We start from the raw sequence: 19794 nt of genomic DNA on the forward strand, positions 1-19794 counted from the left end.
TCGTATTCTACATTTACAGGAAATATGACAGAATTTTGTTGATATCAAAGTAATTCTCAAATAAAAACAGAAGAGAAACTTACAAATAGATGCTTTTTATTGAACACAAATTACAAATGACTTTAGACAAATGAGTCACAATTTCCCTGAGCTTCACTGAACAACATCTGGATGAACTACAGGATACATAGATCATTACCTCACATTAAGTATTAGGTACCAAATAAGTAATGTTACATTGGTGCTTGTTATAAAATATCAGATAATTTAATACACTTTCTGTGGGAAAGAATGTTGTAATGTTTCAGTAGTAGAAGTGGCAGTGAAGCTTTTGATAGAAACTTTAATTAGTTTTCCTCTTTTCGGTATGAAGACGCCTCTGCTTCCTGAGGTGACGAAAGTTTATCCACAGTCCTTTAAAAAAGAGGAAACAAAAAGAACTAGAATATTTGCATTTCCTGAAGAAAATGTACATGAGGATGCAGCTAGCATTAGCCATCATTAGCATGTATTTGCATTAGTATTCGCTAACATTAGCATTTGTTAGACCTTATTTCTTATCCAACAGGGTTCTGTTTAATCCTAGAATTGGAGTAAGAAACAGGAGAATTACTGATGAAGTTTGACTGTTTTAATAAAGACAAGATGAACACAGAAATGCACAGCTGGGGAGAACTCTAGGGACCTGTTTGTACAGGACTGCTAATGCCGAGCTCTCCCCCGAATGGAGAAACTACATGGCTTTTATACACTAGATGGAGCGTGGGACCTAAAATGCTTTCTCTCGCCGTCTGTGGTTAGTCGTTTACTTCAGAAATTCTGCAAAAAGCCTCATCACAGTTCGCCTATTTAAAGCAGAAGTAAATATTTAACACCTTCTAGCTGCAGAACACACAGAACAACCTCAGTACAGGCATCAGTGTTTAGGTGTGACAAGTTGACACCTCTGGCAGAGAGAGAGAGGGAGGAAGTTGACCCTGCTCTGATCTCCTGTTCCTCTACACAACAGCCCGCACCTGTCACATAGCATTAATCTAACATTACCACTAACCTAGCAATAGCATTAACTATCATTAACATGTATTTGCATTAGTATTCGCTAACATTAGCATTAACTTGCATTATCTTCATCATTAGTCTAGCAATAACCTTAACATTAACCTAACATTAGCATCAACCTTGCATTATAATGAGCCTAGTGTTCACATTAACCTAACATTACTACTAACCTAGCAATAGCATTAACATGTATTAGCATTCGCTAACATTAGCATTAACTTGCATCGTCATTATCTTATGCATCAACCTAAGGTAAACATGAACCTCGCACTAACCTAACATTAACATCAACCTAGCATTAACATGAGCCTAATGTTAGCATTAACCTAACATTACCACTAACCTAACAATAGCATTAACATATATTTGCCTTAGCTAGTATTAGCATTTGCTAACATTAGCATTACCTTGCATTATCATTATCTTTATCATTAACCTAAGGATAACATTAACCTAGCATTAACACTAACCTAACATTAACATGAGCCGAGAGTTAGCATTAGCCTAACATTACCACTAACCTAGCAATAGCATTAACATGTAATAATAGCATTAGCTAGTATTAGCATTCGCTAAAATTAGCAACAACTTACATTAACCTAGCATTAGCACTAAATTAACATTAACATGAGCGTAGAGATAGCATTAGCCTAACATTACCACTAACCTAGCAATAGCATTAGCCTAGCATTGACATTAACCTAGCATTAACTAAACATTAACCTAGCAGTAACTGAACATTGATTGAAAAAGTTAAAAAAAAAAGTCTAAATCAGTTGAAGAGGCTGGGGATGAAGGGGTTGAAAGTTGAAAAAGCTGAAATTTCCAATAGAAATAAATGGAAAGAAAAATGTAATAAATCAGAAAGTTTAAAAGTTACAAATTATAAAAGCGATAGCATAAATCTTAGGAACTTTCTCCTTTTTTTTGAATGATTATTTGTCAAAATCGGACAAATGGTGTAGGAGGAGTTAACGCAGACGTAAGAAAAAAAAAAAAAAAATGGATAACAATAGAATGAGCTTCTATTGGACCATGACACGTATATAAAACATGATTACTATTCAGAGTCTTACCCAGAATCATGGACGACATGTAGAGGTAAAGGAAGTGGGAAAGTCTGAGATCTCTACCAAACACTGTAATCAGAGGTACGCTGAACGGTGGCGTGACGTCAAAGAGCGGCATTGACTCCACGACAGCAGCAGCTGGAATACGACGAGAGGGTTTCATTCATTTGTTTGGAAAGCGTTAACATTCATGAGCTGAGCTGAATAAAGCTTACATTCAGCTAAGAAGGCTAAAGGACCCAGTGGAATCCAAACGGAGTAACGCAGCCAAGTCAGAGCTTTCCACTCCTTATTTAAACAGGCCAGCATGTAAAAGGGATATCTGAAACACAGAGGTTAAAGTAACACATCACAAGTACTCATGCTTTTATGGGTACTTGTACTTTTGAGTATATTTCTAAATCAATACTTTTACTTAAATATGTTTTAAAAGTAGTAAAGTAATTAGTAATGTTTGGATGTAGGAATGTAACTGTTTTAAAATGATTAACGGACATTGTGAAACAACAAATAATTAAATCCAGATAGCCGACCAATCAGATTAAATGTAATGCACAGTGCCAAAACAGCATTAAACGCTGGTTATTTTAACAATTTTAATATAATTTTAATTTGGTTAAAAATTATTGACCAAATTTCCATGACTTAGTTCTAAACCGCTAAGATTTATTCAGACCATTAGAGCGCTAAAGTGAGCGGGCCTTTCCAGTGCACTAGTGTAACAGAGGTCTGAGTGTGGAAATAGGCTAAATTTCCAAAACGATTACAATTTTCCCATGACCTTTCAAGACTGGAAAATCGTTTTTTCAAATTCCTTAACTTTTTCAGGAATTTTCATGACCATGGGGACCCTGTAGTAAAAATATAGCTATACTTAGGTCCTTGAATTCATTGGTGTTATTGTTTTTAAAAGAATTGTACATTTTGACAAACATTTTATACAGATGCCTTTTACAGATAAATTAAGTTCCAATTGTGCAAGATTACGTCCCTTCTTTTTTAAGATTATACATGAGATGTTCACTGTACGCAAAGGAACCGCACCAAGATTTATTACCAAATATAAACGTGGAGGGTGAAAGTAACTGAGTACCATTTAAATGAATAAAAACAAACATCTGTACTGAGGTGACACAAGGACTCGGTCATAAACTAATGGTTGGGCTCCTGATAAAGAGCCAGAAATGCTGCTGGGTAAAAAAGCCATAAACAGGAAATGATCTTTAATACCCCTATAACAAGTATTATAGTTAATATGCACAGTGTGAGCCGACAGCCAGGATCTTCTTACCCATGGGTAAAAATCAGTGAGACAACATATCAATTTTTAGTTTGACTGAGCCACAATTAAATACAGTATATTGCATGTGTGGACAGGAATTCCTCTTGGTAGACTCTTTCCAGTTGTATTCTATTATTAAAAAAAAATTAATAAATAAAAAGTTGTCTGGGTAACTGAAGAAACACTTGTTGCAAAAAAAAAAAAAAAAAAAAAAAACATTGATTTACTAAAACACAAATACTGCTTAGTGTGTAGTGCTGTAGTTCATATACGTTATTGGAGGGAAAAGTCATTTCAGACCTTCATGATATTAGTCGATGGAGAATCTAAAAAATGATGCAATCCTACTTGGAGAGTTTTCAGCGTTAAGGGTTAGACCAGTGATTCATCCCTGTTTAAATAGACTTGTTAAAGTTACAGACTTTCTGTAGAATAGCGCAACACAATTTATACAAGTTGGGGAGCATCCCATCATCTAAAATCCCTTTGCATATGGGGCGCAGATTGTAAAGTTACCCATGCTAAAATAAACAGCAACTTTTTACAACATATGGTAATTTTTCATGGTACTTTTGACTAGATTTAAAGCAATATTTGTGAAGAAAAGGTCCCCTAAAAATATGTCAATATCAAATCTAAATGTTAAATCTAAATGTTAATCTAAATTAGAGCTGGGTGATTTATCAAGGTATTTTCTATTTTGGGGATTTAAAAAAACAAAAAAAAAAAACAATATCATCTATATCAATATATGTTTTTATGGTTTTCTTTGTTTTAAAATACTTTAAGGAGACAATGCTTTCACTTCTACTCAGAACAGCATGAAAAGCACAGTTTGATGGATAGCTGAGTGCATCCTAACCCTAAATAATTCAGACTACAGAACTCACTCACACGTGCTGTCCCTTAGAAAAGCAAAAGACTAAAGTGGTACATATTGTGCAGCGGTTTGTTAATAAATGTGTCTGTGTGGCTTTTGGGTTATCAAATTTAACGCAGATTTTTCTTCCTAGTCAGACTTCATTTGAAATAAAATTTGAGATTTATTTTCAGAGGAAATATTGAGATATGAGTTTTGGTCCATATCACCCAGTGCTAATCTAAATGTTAAATCTAAATGTCACAGGTTAAACTAAATATTTAGCTAATATGCAAATTCAACAGAAGTACCAAAAAAGCTCACATTTAACGTTTAGATTTAATATTTTATATTTAAACGTAACATTTAGATTTAACAGACATTTTACGCTTTTTTTAGCTAAATGTTGAAAAACCATTCCTACACTTACCTGAATATTTCAACAGCGCTCCACAGGTAGAAAACAAAGAAAACCACAGGCTTATGTTGCATTTCCGGCAAAATACCAAAAATCACGAAGAGAATAAAACTCCTTCCTTCCACCTGCAATGTGAGCAAAGCCGCTTGGTAGAGTTAACGTGGTGAACGGTTGCACATGAAACCGTTGCCACTTCTCAGACGTGTACGGCACCTGTACGAGAGTCGAGACCACGCTCGTCCTGACGACGCCAAAAGCACCGTGGAGCACCTCTAGCGTGGCCAGGATCTGGCAGGAGGACATCACGTCGGACAGTTCCACGTACGTGTTGTGAAGGAACACTGAAACAAGACCAGATTCCATTTTAGTAACCGCTGAGTGGAGAATACATAGTTAAAAATCTCTGACCTCACCTTCACCAAAATAGCAGACGCGTACAGTCATGTTGACGAAAAGCCACGAGAAACCAACAAACTGCACCAGGTTGTAGACAAACAAGTACCCAGTCTTCAAACCTAACATTTTACACAAACAAAATTACAACAAATACACTTTATCTGAATAGTACAAGGACAGAGTTCTGCAGCTTTAAAAATAAGTGTGTAAAAAAAAAAAACAAACAAAAATAAATGGTCGCGATATTTTGCCGCGCAATTATTGTATTGATCCAAAAAATGTCCAAATCAAAACAAAAACAATTTAATCACGCTAACCAACAACGCGTAAACATTCACTAGGTGTCAGTGAATGCATTTATCTTAGAAGTTGATTCCAATATATTCATAAAACATATTGGACACTTTTATAGATGTATTTGATTTTATTTATTTAATCATTTGAATTAGGACATTACATATTAATCAATGTGTCAGACTCAGCAAACAGTGTCAACATAAATATGCCGGAGTCAGCACAATAGCTAAATTTCATCCATATAGATGTTTGTGATTACTTTTTTTTTTTTTTTTTTTTTTAAAGAATTTCAAAACTTAATCAGAATCTGAGAAAGTTGAACTTTTATGAAAAATGTAATGTGATCGTTTGATAAACATACCATTTATTTTTGCGCTTGTATTTCAAACCATTTTGTACTTGAAAAGGTGACATTTGTAATTGATATCGCCATGTATCACGATGTATATCATACTGTTTTTCATCAGATTCATGGCAATGTACAGCTAGGGCTGGGTGCTATACTGGTTCATACCAAATATCGGTATATATTTTCCTGATATGAATTTCTAATATACCGCCGTACTTTCGGAACACTACGCTGCACCGCGTTTCAGACTGTACACTTTTCAATGTTGCACTTTTAAATAGGAAGGTAAACACTAGCGCTCTGGTGTTAGTTACGGTGTAAATCATATGTGTAAATGGATAAGAAAGACAATTGAAAGCTCTGAAGCAGCATTTGCCTGCGTGCGCATGCCTCTGCTACAGGAGAACAACACTCACGGACACGGAGGCACGGTTAGCTTAGCATGTCAGCAGTAATACACACACACACAAAAAAAAAAAAAAAAGAGAGCTAAGGATCGCAACATGTAAAAATAAAAGAGTCCTGGTAGAGCTACAAACAAAACACTACCTTATTCACCATTAAAAAACCACCACACCACTGAGTATGTAGTATTAAAGCTAGAAATCACGCTAATGCTAAAGCTAAGCTAGCGTGGCAAAGAGCCATTGGACTGCTGTTGCAAACTTCTATTACTACTAGTGTGGAATTATTCTACAATATTCACTAGGGATGTAACGATTCACTCAACTCCCGATACGATTCGATTCACGATACGATTCTCTCACGATTTATTTTACATAATGGGACTGTAGACAAATTTTTTTTTTGGGAAAAAAAAACTAGAAAATGCTGTACTATTTTCCTTTTATTTTTCATTGTCAAAATATTTCCTTGATAAACTATTCAAAACAATGCAATTTAACTAAAAATAAATCTTGAATGAAATAAATAAAGGAATAATACAAATGAAAATGAAGCCTATTAATTTAAATTCTGGTTCTAAAATAAACAATGCAAAACTGCATAATAGTTCTTCTTCTTTTAAAAGTGCAACTGAAAATGTATTTTGTGCCTTAACAATTGGACTTTCAAAAAAAAAAAACCGATTGCACTGATTTACGTCATATTTGTTTGGACCAGCAGAGGGCGCTGGTAACACAGTGGTCGGTTGGCATGCAGATATCTTGCAGTGAAGAAGAGAAGCTATGCTAGCAGACAGAGCTAATAGAAAAATGTGACTTTTACAGATATTCAAGTAATATTACAGATATTCTTTCGGTGCTAAAGGGGTAATGAATCATTTATTAATATATTTAAGAGTAGAAGGCGGCCAGAAAGAAAGTATTAGCAGACTCCGCCCGCCGCCTACACTTGTGGATAAAAAGGTGCAACTCTGCTGGTTAAAAAAAGTACTGCGATTCAATTTTCAGAAAATCGATATCAACTGTGATACCTATGAATCGATTTTTAACTGCCTTACGATTAATCATTACATCCCTAATATTCACTCATCATGACAGTAAAAGAGACCATTTTAAGTTAATCTACTGCAGTAAATCATCTCTCAATCAGTAGAAAATGTTGTGAACACGTGATTATAAATGGAAATTTTTTTTTTTTAAAAACGTCATGTACCGTGAAACCGTTAGGATTTTGAAAAATACTGTGATATAGATTTTTCGTCATACCGCCCAGCTCTATGTATATCCCTATAAAATATTGTTCCTTCTAGCAGTGACTATTTTATTAGCATCGTCATATTGTCTTAAACTCACTCCCATCTGTGTGCTTTAAAGCCTTCATCCGTCTTCCTTCCACCTTTCCAAGGGAAAAAAAACAATTGTATTTACTTTTCTTTTTTTTTTTTTTCGCAGAAACATCTTCGTTATTGAACAGAATATGCAACGGTCCAACACGCTTTCTCAGACCTCAGCATCTGCTTCAGGTTCCTCCTGCCAGCGTTGATAGTCTGGCTCTAAAAACAATGCTTTACTGTCCTGTTCCGTCAGCCTCTCCCACCAGCCACGTTCTTTCTTCTGAATCGTGATGTTTACTTCACCGTGGGTGGACGCGTGGCTCACCTGAGCACACAGCAATGGAACGGGAAGGGAAGAAATAGATTAATAACATGACTACGGAGCAACCACGCCACTGAAATCTGTCCCTGAAATCACTTTGCATTGTGCGTGTTTTACCCAACGCATGTGTGCGTTTGTTTTCAAAGCTTCCTAGTTCAAATTCATGAATTGTACGAAGGCAAAAAAAATAGATTTTCAATTAAATAATGGAGTGCATACAGTACCTCAGGCTTCACGGGCAATAGAAAGTCCAAGCTCAACTTGTATTCATTCTGTCCCTGAGCGCCATGTCCCTGCGCTGCAATCAGGATAATGGAAAAATGTTACATATCAGAAACTTGCGACAATGTTCTCATATGTACATTAAAAATAAATTAAAAAAGTTAAAGCAAAGTGTTACCTGAAAATTGAAGGAGCTTTTCATGCACATGGACATTTACATTCTGGGGAGAAAAACATTGGTTAAGCAGCACTTTCTTGTCTGGGTTTATCGAGATAATTTTTTTTATACTGACGAGAAATGATCATACAATTAATTAATTAATCCCTTGTTTAATCTTTAAAATAACCCAACAACTGCAAGGACTTCCCATTATGTCACAATACACTCACTTCAATAGCACACTAACTTTTTTCTATGAAATATAAAAAATAAAAGCTAAAATCCAAAGCATGATTAAGATTTTATTTTAAATAAAATGATGCCACATTATGCAAATTACATGAGCAAATCTATCAGAAACTTTGGGTCGTAACGGATTCATATCCAAACCAAGGCTACATCATTTCAAAAATCTTTGTATAAAAATTCAATAGTTTCATGAAAAACTAAAATTACTGACAATATCCAAGCAATGAGTGACAGATATCAGTTCCTGTGGGATCCTCACCTTCATTTACTCGATATTGTGACTAAATTTGTATTTAATTTGGGGAAATCGTGTGGAATACTTTGTAAAATTGAGAAAATTTGTTTGTTTAAGATTAAAAATGACTGAAATCATGTTATATAAGCACTGGGAAAACTGTGAGCCTCTGCAAATATTGTTGAGTTTCATTTACACAGTGATTAATGGTTTCTCCTGCGAGCCAAAGTGGATGCTCCAAAGGGCCGAATTTGTCCCCAGTGCCATGAGTTTAAGACATGTACCTTAACTGAACAAAAATAATCACCAGTCTCCTAAAGGTGATCCCACCTAATTATCATTCAAGTCATGCAAAAGCAACATATTAGTGTATAAAAGCAGATAGTCAAACATGTTGAAACGGTGCCAACACGGTGCAGTAATATAGAGGTAGATTTGTGTCTTTATTATTCAATAAAAATAAAAATAAAAACCCTCTTCAATAAAAAAAAAAGTGTTCAAATGCGAAAAAAACAAACCCAACAACATTTGAGACCCAAATAATTGCATTTGGACACTTTTTTTCTGTGATAGAAAAATGTTTTAATGATTTTTTTTTCTTTTAATTTTTTTATTTTTTGATTGAATAATAAATACACAAATGTACTACCCACAATATGGTCCAAACACAGAAAAGATTACTTAAATAAGGACGAAAAAAAAAACCAAAAATATTTCAATGGAAAAAAAACCTTTTCAATCAAAGAAAAAAGGTGTTCAAATGCAATTACATTTGGGTCTCAAATAATTATTTTTTGCATTTGAAAATTTTCTTTTTCATTTAAAATAATTCGTTTTAAATAGAGTTTTTGATTGAATAATAAAGAAAAAAATCTTTCTCCATATGGTCCCAGAGTAAATGAAACCCTCACCTGAGGGTCACTGAGTTCCACTCTCAGGTAAATCTCCTGCTGGTTTTGATCCCAGTGAACCAGAGGACAGAGCTCCATGATGACCAGCTGAAGACGGACTGCTTCCTCAAAAATCTCTTAAATACTTCCACGATGCTTTCGCCAAACACCTAAATTATCATTGCTGCGCACGTGTGCCGTGCGTCCCTTCGCTGTTTACGTAAGGACGTCAGAGTCACCGTAGACGTAGGAATATTTGGAAGAGTGTGAGGGGAAAAGTGTTAAGGGGCAGGAAGAAGTAATATTTTATTTTATTCTTATCTTAATTTTTTATTTTTAACTTGTTGAAGAGAGATTTTTAAAGAGTTTTTAGTGTGTCCCATTCCCCGGGTCAGAAGGAGACGGTACTGCCCTAAACGATACAGACCAACCGCCAATAAACACCAAGAAGAAGAAGAAGAAGTTACCGATCGCTGATTGGCTAGTGGGCAATATTTACGGAAGTAGGAGAAGTCGAGTGCTGCGTCCGCTATGTGCTCCTTTCCTATCCACTGTTCCCTAACCCCCGGAAGCGTTTAAGTGGTGGCCATGGTTTTCTTCAAGCTGAAGAAAGGAGGCTCAATGCTTCCTTTATAACCTCCTTAAGCCTAGGAACCACTGATGCATCCTTTACCAAAGGAGACGAGATGAAGCTGACCCACAATTCCCTTCCTCACTAATGGTCGCGGTCGTCGGAATATTACGTCACCTAGTGGAAGTGCGTCTGATTGTCAAAACAAACCTTTTTTTTTAAAGGGACACGCAAATCCGTGAAGCGTTAGAAAAAAGAAAAAAAAAATCAAAACAAACGTGATCGTAAGTCTCCTAACACCTTTCCTTAACCCCGTGACGTCATCCACGGGGTTAAGGAACAGAGATAGGAGGAAATATTCGGACGCAGCCGAGGTGTTGTGTGTCCCTGAGCACGAAGGACTGGTGGATAAAGATAATATGCAGACAGACGAGCAGGTACCAGGTTCTAAAACTGGTTTATTCAAGCCTTCCGGTACTTTTTGTGTACTTGTTGGAGTCACTGGGAGCGTAGCTGCTTTGAAGCTTCCTCAACTGGTTTCACAACTTCTACAGCTGCCACAGGTGAGCCACATCAGAATTCCTTCATTTATCACAGGGGGAAATTGCTTTTGTTACATGTGCTTTATTAATACTAACTTACAAAGGATTTACCCTTAAACGAGGCGTTATCGTGTTTACTTTAATCACTAGGTGGAGACTATAGATCTCAAACCCACGTTACTGTACAGCTGCAGGGATCACGTGACCTGACCTCTAGGTTAAATAAATAATCATTCTTTTGATGTAACACCTGTAATATTAACATCTCCGCCTTTTTTTGTTCATAAAATGATCAGTAAATGTCCTATGAATAAGAGTTTTTACCCTGTTTTCTATAACACTTCAAATAATTGGTTTATTTATTTATTTACAGTATTTACTATTTATTACATGTTCTACCAGTGTAATATCATTTTAAAATGAAGAAAAACACAAAAACGAAATAGATTTTTTTTTTTAGATTTAATTGGAAGAAAAGTAACAATGAAAGCTCACAATGAATATCAGATTTTTTTCAACAAATATATACAATTTACAATGTATAAAACTATAAAATAAAAAAAATGTTTTTCTAGATTCTAATTTTGCAAAAACAAGCCGTTTTATGGCAACAGGCGTTTTTGGCCCTAATGGCTCTGGTGAAACTGAAAGAAGCACTTTTTTTTTCTCGTCTTATATTTTGTTAACGTGGCTTGTGTATAATTTTATTTTATCTTCAAATAACTTTTTTTTAACTTGATATATCGATTTTTTTGGGTTTGTCTATAGACAGCCTCGCTGTTGTGAGGGAGATCAGTGATCACCAAAGCCATTTTCTTTTGCTATCCACACTGTTTTTATTGTCTTCAGCCAAAAAACTGCACATTACAATAAAACACATGGCTATTTAAGCGGCTATTGTGATTGTGAGTCCGTCTCAGCGCTTCAGGGTGTGTGTTTATCTCAGCAACAGTGGAATCATTGAGCTGTTTCAAACACTCACAGAGTGTTAAGCTGCTAAATATCCTTCTAATCTCTATTAACCACAGGAATAGAGCATTTAAGGTGATAATCATTTGTTTTGTCCAACTGCTGCATCGCATTGTGTCACAGACACGTGAGATCAAGTCAAAGGTGTTACGAGGCGATGTAACGGATAGTGAAAAAGGAACTGCTCCCTGACGCTACAACGTGTCTGCCCACTCCTCCTCAGGGAGGGGTTAATTGCAGAGGACACATTTTGTGTATGTAGTTTTACATATATGACAATAAAGTAAAACATATATTCTATATTAAACTGCAGTGTTTGTTTTACCTGTGAGATAGCTTGAGAGGGAGGAGTTCACATTCTTATAGGGTAGGAGGAGCCAGGATTGTCAGGAGGAGGGTTTTCGGCTAGGTGACGGATCCGGCCCGTTTGGAGCTGAATTTTTACAAAATGTGGAATAACAAAGGAGGGAGGAAACAGAACTTTTTCAACTTTGACCCTCTGAATGAGGCTAAATGAAGGTATATCTCTCCCCTCTGGATGGAGGTTTCGGTCCATCAGGACCAGAACCTCCAGACACAAAAACAGCTTCTTTCCCTCTGCCACCATCCACATGAACACAGCCCCAGTCACCCACTGAACCCCCCCACCCGATCACCACCTCCATGATGACGTTACCTGCTGCACTGTATATATATTTATATTTATCATATTTATCCTTTATTTTCTATCTATCCTTTATTTATCCCTCATCTTTTATATTTATCATCATTATTATTATTATTGTTGCTGGCTCGTTTCTTTGTTTTTTGTTTTTTTGCGCACCGACTACCAAGTCAAATTCCTTGTACTGTTTTAAAAACTGTACTTGGCCAATAAAGCATTTCTGATTCTGATTATATCACTGTAGCAAAACCATTAGAAAGTGATTTTTTCGTAATATCACCCCTTTAAAACAACTTGATACTTGATACTTTTTAGATTTTTCATTGTTTTCAAACTCTGTTTAATGTGTTTAATGTTTTTGATCTTTAAACTTTTTTTTTTTTGTTTTTGAAATGTTGCACTTTTACTCATGTAAAGCACAAAAAATTGCATTATGCAATGTGTATGAAATGCACTATACAAATTGGCTTTGCCTTGCCTCTTTCTGACTTGTTTCTGATCTTGGTTTTCTTCAACTTTACTCACTTTGATAAGACGGACGTTAAATCTTCTGCGTATAGACCAGAGTAAAGAGGAGATACACAGTCCCATGCTGCTAATCTCCCAGCTTGACAAATTATGGTATGTCATTAGCGCTGGGTGATATATCGAGATTCAAGATATATTGAGTTTTCTGTTTTAGCGAGATAGAAAATGACAATATTGCCTATATCAAAAGATGTATCATTTTATTTTGTTTTAAAATACTTGTTATAGGAGTCACCGCTTTCACTACTTCTTAGAACAGCATTAAAAGCACAGTTGGATGGATTTCTGAGTGCGTTCTAACCCAGACCTTCCCCTAAACAAGCCACATTAAAGAACTCACTCACACATGCTATCCTTTTCAAGAGAAAAAACCAAAAGTGGCACATTTTGTTAATAAGTGTGGCATTTTGCATCAGAAAAATTAACCCTGATTATGGTATCTTTCTGATCAGACTTCATTTGAATTAAAATTATCGAGATTTATATTGTATATCGCCATTTTGTGAAGAAATATCGAGATATGAGTTTTGGTCCATATCGCCCAGCCCTATCTGTCAGTGATCCATGTCACGAGGTGTGAGTCCACATGCTGGTGAGCAGTTTATTCTGACATGCCTTATCTAAAATCAACATGTATTATATGAGCTTACCTCACTTCCCCAAGATTAACAAACAGCTCCATTCATTGCTACTTGGACTTTTGTACTTTGCACCAAACGTTGTCTTTGTTGATTTATATCTTCTAATTAAATGATACATTTTATTTAATAGTAATTTAATTATTACTATTGTACAACGTTGTATTACTCTAAATCTCCTTACATATTTTAGTGTAATGACAATTAAGAGCTGTGTTATCTTCAACTTGGCTATAAGGTTTTTCTGTTTTAATTTATAGTATTAACGTTACTCTTTCTTGGGATATAAAACATTTTCTTTATGCGACTTCTTTATTTTTTTTTTGGGTTATTTCACCACACGCGGATATTGAAAATCCTTTACACGAGGCCATTGTAACTTGACTCTGTGTCTTATAATCATTTATTTATTTTTTCACTAGTGACATGAAAAATATAATAAAAACCTTTATTTGAGGGTGTGTTTTCTATTTCATACTTTGTGAGGTACAAAGTTAATAACTTTGCTATTATTAACTTTATTTATTCAAACTGTCCTAATATAACTTGTTTTAACTTAATACTTGGTTTGATTTTTTTTTTTATATATATAAATTGGCTCATGGTGGCTTGTTTTATCATAAATAATTGAAATGACAATGCTGTCAGCATATCCGTGCGTCAGCATACCGCCTAGAAATGAAGGGATATGAAAGGAGGTAAATTATAGCTATATTTTGACAGCACTTCGAGATGACTATTGTTGTAATTTGCGCTATATAAATAAAGTTGAATTGAATGCAAAGTAAAGCCTTGAAAGATTCCTTTAAAACAAAGAACGGCAATCGCAGTTCACGCCTACAAAAAACCAAAATAAATGCACAAAAACATGTTCTTATGCACGAAAGTTTTCATGAACAAAATCTTGTGTATGCTTCCTTTGATAAAACGATGCATAAATTAACTATTTCGTAACTGTGTTTGCTTGAAAACATTGCTTGTGCTTTTCACTTCACAACCAAAAAATATACAATTATAACACTACAGTGCTAATGGTATTTCCAATTGTCCTGCTGCTGTGTGTTAGGTGGATGTCAGAGTCGTCACAACTGAGCATGCCCAGCACTTTTATGATCCTTCAGAAGTCTCAGTGAAAATCTACAGTGACAATGACGAGTGGGAGGTACGTATGTTAGCATTCAGCTGGTAAAACTGTTGGGAGATCTCTCATTCCGGTCATTATGTTCAATAAATATTGTACAGTATAGTTGTAGGGATACATCAAAATTAAAATTCTTCACAAAAAATGAAAAAACAAAGGCCAAAAACTGAAATAAATTATGCAATTATTAGTCCATAGCATTTATGGCTCTAAATATGTACGAACCTCAATTAAAACAGATTGCAGTAATATTAATGCTTCAAACAATAAATACATTCAAAATATGAAAATATTTATTTAGCGGTGACATTCCAAAAATACACAATATAAAAAAATAAAATATTTAACCGGTCCCCACTCATATAACTGACTTAGCTGCTGGAAGAGAGTCAAATTAACTCATTCAGTGCCACCATTTTAGAGCATTTTGACTGATTTTTAAAGACCCACAGAATATGTTGTACTTTGACAATCTGAAATATGACACCAGATTCTGAAAGATTAAAGTTTCTACTTTCATCAGAAGAAAAAAAACGTTTGTAGCTTGTTTCGTTCTTCCGTAATCAGCAGTTGAATAGAGCAATTTTTTTACACAAATGGCCAGTTTCAGAGCAAAAAGCTGAGAAAACAGACTTTTTCTAAAAAAAAATTAAAAAAAAATCTGTCAGTGACTTTGAAGCAATTTTTTTCATTTTGTTTTTTTTGCTTTTGTTGAAAACAACAACACCGAGACAAGGCTTTTGATGACAAAATGATTCTTATTTTTTTAAAGCTATTTTCGGCCAAAAAACATTATGGTGGCCAGAATTACGGTGCGTCATTTTTTTGCTAATTGTATTTCTCTACTATTCATTCGTCGTTCACTGTGTTTCTGTCATTAAGTTAAAAACGTATCAGTTTCCGGCTTGAGATCTTTTAAGAGAACAAAATGAGGTCAGAAATGATTGCAAAACTCTGTGTTTTTCATGTGAAAAAGGGAAGTAATGAGTCTTGCTTTAGTCTTAAAAGCCACTTCCTTTATTTCTTTTTTTGTCTAGTTGTGGACGCAGAGGTCTGACCCTGTGCTGCACATTGAGCTACGGCGGTGGGCCGACCTGTTTGTGATCGCGCCCCTTGATGCCAACACTCTGGGGAAGGTTGCTAGTGGCATTTGTGACAATTTGTTGGTGAGAGAGAAAAATATCTCCAATTTGAGACAATGGATAAGAATGATGTTGCATTGTGAAAATAAAGAAAGTGATGTGGTTGTGTGTTCTATAGACATGTGTGGTCAGAGCCTGGGATACCAGCCGACCTCTGCTTTTCTGCCCCGCCATGAACACAGCTATGTGGAAGCATCCGATTACAGCCCAGCAGGTGTCCAGGCTCAAGGAGTTTGGATACGTGGAAGTCCCCTGCATTTCAAAGAAGCTAGTGTGTGGAGATGAAGGTGTGTGATGATCAGTGGAGAAAACACCTGTGGGCGGGGTTGGAGTCAATTATATATGTAATCATGTCATTGATAATTCATTGCAATAATGGCATAATTATAATCGTATTTGAATTACAATTGAGTTAAGACAATTGATTTTGTAATTGCCATGGAAATTCATAAAAAAAACTGTCAATTACAATTTAATGAAATGCAAAGCAGTTCTATGGCTTAAACGTACAGTATGTAGTTAACAAATAATAAAATAATTTTCATATTATGCTTTCCCACTCATACAGGTGGTAATGGTTAGAATAATTAGAGGTTAGTGGGTTAGAGTACGGATATAATAGATATATTTTTGAATAGGGACGATACAATTTTACAGTACCATTACTGTAAATGTAACTGATGTTTTGTACAACAGGTTTATAGCTATTGCTAAATTCCAACTCGAGTTTCTTTTATATGCACTTGTACTTTTTTGAGTATATTTTTTAAATCAGTAATTTTACTTGTATGTTTTAAAAGAAGTAAAGTGATTTGTTACATTTCTACAACCAAATGTTTTAAATTATTTTTTTACAATTATAATTCTTATTTAAAGTTTCATTTTCCACTATAAACATTACACATATTGTTTGTTTTAAAGTAGTGTAATAAAAACAGTTTTGTTTTTTTAAACTTAGTTTTTATTTCCAATTTACAACATACAAACAACTTACAAACGTATTAAAATAAAAAAGTATATTTTAACCAAACATGATGAATAATTGTGATTGTAGTCATGATTACAATATTGATCAAAATAATTGTGATTATCGTTTTGGCCATAATTGTGCAGCCCTAATTGGTTTTTTTTTTACCTATTATGTTGTTGCACACATTTGGCATGGCACAGTTCATACATTTATCTATACTTAGAGCCTGATCATTTTTTTAAAATGTTGAATTGAATTCATTGGTGTTATTTTATTTAAAAAAAAAAAAACATTTTGACAAACCTTTTATTTTATACAGATGAATAAATTAATTGCGTAAGATTTAGTCTCTTCCTTTTTAAGTTCATACATATGATGTTTACTGTATGCAAGATTTATTTCCAACAATAAATGTGGAGGGTGAAAGTAACCAGTAACTTTTACTTTGAGTACTATTTAAATCAGAATCAGAAATTGAGCTACTTTTTACCTGTACTTCAGTATTTTATGTATGACTTACTTGAACTTGTACTTGTACATCAATTAACAGTACTTCTACTTGAGTATAAAGTACATCAGTACTCTTTACACTTCTGGTTTCTTGTGATTTGGTTTAATTCGAAACAAGATTAAAAGCATCAAAAGTTGTCCTAAAGATTGATATAACTCTGTAATTGTCACATTTTTGTCTCTGCTCGGTCATGTGACAGTGCGTTGTTTTTTTCCCTCCCGTAGGTAAAGGTGCCATGGCAGAGGTTTCTACTATTGTCAGTGTTGTTGAACAGTATGTACAGTAATGGCATTAGTCATCTGTAAAGAAGGCGTTGACATCAACAATCAATCATATTTATAGCCAGTCTGTAACATCATTTTTTAGTTCTGTTCATTAAAAACATAGCACAGATACTTTTACACATTCAGTTTAAAGGTGGAGCAACTATTACGGTTTTTTTTTGCTTTCATCCTCGAACAAACAATGTTAATCCTCTGAAGTGTCTTATGATTTGACCTGCAGTGTTTTTCACACCCTCAATTTAATTGCCTGGATCTGGTTTAGCAGGCACTCTATGTTACCATCATCTGACTGGAAGCAAACGTGTGTGTGTGTGTGTGTTTCTTTGTTTTTTCCTTTAAATAATTATTATAAAAGTGATGTTTGAGATAATTCAATAAAAAAAAAAAAAACAACATGTTTAACCCTAGGGGCCCCTTTGGGGACCAAACGTCTACCTTCTGCATATTTTGTGTTTTTTTCATTATGTTATGACAGAAAGGGAATAAAAACTTGAAAATACAGAAATATAATGAAAACTTTATATCTTTGGTGAGCTCTGAAGTTGTTGAAAAAATGTGATGTGAAAAAAATGGGGGCAAATATTTACAGTATATACTGTAAATATAGTGTGAAGACACTTTTATGAAGGGTACCATTTTGGTACCTAATGTCAAAGAGTGTTGTTTTTTTTTTGTTTTTTTTTTTTTCAATAAATTCTCATAGCTCTAAAAGTAATAATGCCTCAAAATCAATGTTCCCATCAATTATTGACCTCATCAAGGCTGTAATAACTTTATATCAAATGTTCCACTTTGCACTGTATATTTGAAAAAAAAAAATGCACATTTTGAGTTTTTTGTCAATGGAAAAAAACGTGTTTTTATGACAAAAAGGGCATCAAATTATAAAAATATAATGCAAAATTTTATATTCATGGTTAGGTATGAAGTTGTTGAAAAGATCTGAAGTGAAAAAAGTGGAAAAAAAACATTTATATATGACATTTTGAAGATACTTTAATGAAGGAGTGTCACTTTTTTTTAAGGTGCCCTGAGGGTTCAAATGCCCACTTACTTGAATGGTGAGCATTTCTCTTAGTGTAATTATGCAGTTTAACAGACAGCCCTTTGTATCAAACTCCCATTGTATGCATTGTTTTTTAAAGTTTGAAGACAGACATTGTGAATTGTTGCCAACCTTTTTTGATTACATGGTGAGGCTCCCTACAGTAAATATTTTTACTAGTTTCCTAGTGTTTTATTTTAGACTGTGTTTATACATCTTATTGTTTCTAAATGAGTTTAGTGTGTCTCTAAATATCTAATGCAAAATAAAATTGTGCTACTATAAATGAATGTTAGCCCTATAAATGAACAGCTAACTTGAATAAATTCATGCAACTCCCATTTGCGTAACATTTCATAAATAACATTGTTTTGTAATGATACGATAGAACAAAAGAAAAAATGTGCCTAAGTTTGACAGAATAATTGCTATTTAATCAAGTAATTAAAGTTACAGTTGATCCTCATGTAGCTCACGCCCTGCACATATTTCATACACCTCCCTGTTTATTGTGTGGCTTATTGTCAGTCATTCAGCAGAAGTGCGTGCGTGCGTAAACTGGTTACTAATTGGAACAATGATCTTATGGCAGAAACAAATACAACGTCTTGAACCCAAACATAAGAGTCCTACCACCTAAAGAACTTGGCGATAGAAAAACATTATGTTGTAAAACGAATGACATGTTAAGTCACTAAATTTGTGTCCCACAATCCTGAAGTATCAAAGATTAAAAGTCAAAGATTGTGTTGGTAATCCCCTCCTCCTGTTCCCTTAGAGCCAACTAAACCAGCCTTGACTGTATCCAAAAGAGCAGCAAATCGAACTTGGTTTAAAATGTAAATGTTCTTTAACAGCCGTTCCATCAGCAATAACGGTTATACATTGAACTGAAGTTTTAGACCAAATGAAGATGTAATTGGTCTTGTCTTTAGAGATCTAAAAGCAGATGTTTTTATGGTTCTCCTGTTGTTGTCCATGAAAATTCAGCTTCTGATATTTATGTGGTAAACTTGTACCATTGTTGCTCACACTTTTTCAACACAGGTGAAAGTAATGGATTACAAGTACTCACGTTACGGTAATTGAGTTGCTTTTATGTGTGCAAATTCACCGGAATGAGCTTTTATTTTGGTACTACCGGCGAATTTGCATATTAGCTAAATATTAAGTTTCACATTTAGATTTAACGTTTAGATTTAACATTTAGATTTAGATTTATGTATTTGATATTTAGATTTAA

General features: G+C 34.5%; 2 protein-coding genes across 2 annotated transcripts; one reads left to right on the forward strand and one right to left on the reverse strand.

The window, feature by feature from the left end:
- Positions 1-247: 247 nt before the first annotated feature.
- hacd3 (3-hydroxyacyl-CoA dehydratase 3) lies at positions 248-10310 on the reverse strand. Its single transcript, XM_028449637.1, has 11 exons — positions 9568-10310; positions 8191-8233; positions 8015-8088; positions 7641-7793; positions 7488-7530; positions 5102-5203; positions 4902-5029; positions 4701-4813; positions 2345-2451; positions 2136-2267; positions 248-414 (listed from the first exon to the last, which is right to left on the reverse strand). Exons 1-11 carry the CDS (start codon positions 9643-9645, stop codon positions 344-346), a joined length of 1044 nt encoding a protein of 347 aa, XP_028305438.1. The 5' UTR covers positions 9646-10310; the 3' UTR covers positions 248-343.
- ppcdc (phosphopantothenoylcysteine decarboxylase) lies at positions 10058-18892 on the forward strand. The gene is made up of 5 exons (XM_028449638.1): positions 10058-10680; positions 14525-14620; positions 15637-15765; positions 15860-16028; positions 17447-18892. Exons 1-5 carry the CDS (start codon positions 10537-10539, stop codon positions 17506-17508), a joined length of 600 nt encoding a protein of 199 aa, XP_028305439.1. The 5' UTR covers positions 10058-10536; the 3' UTR covers positions 17509-18892.
- The last annotated feature ends 902 nt before the right edge of the window (positions 18893-19794 follow it).

Source organism: Gouania willdenowi, chromosome 6 (assembly GCF_900634775.1).
Source record: "Gouania willdenowi chromosome 6, fGouWil2.1, whole genome shotgun sequence".
In the NCBI taxonomy this organism is placed as follows: domain Eukaryota; kingdom Metazoa; phylum Chordata; class Actinopteri; order Blenniiformes; family Gobiesocidae; genus Gouania; species Gouania willdenowi.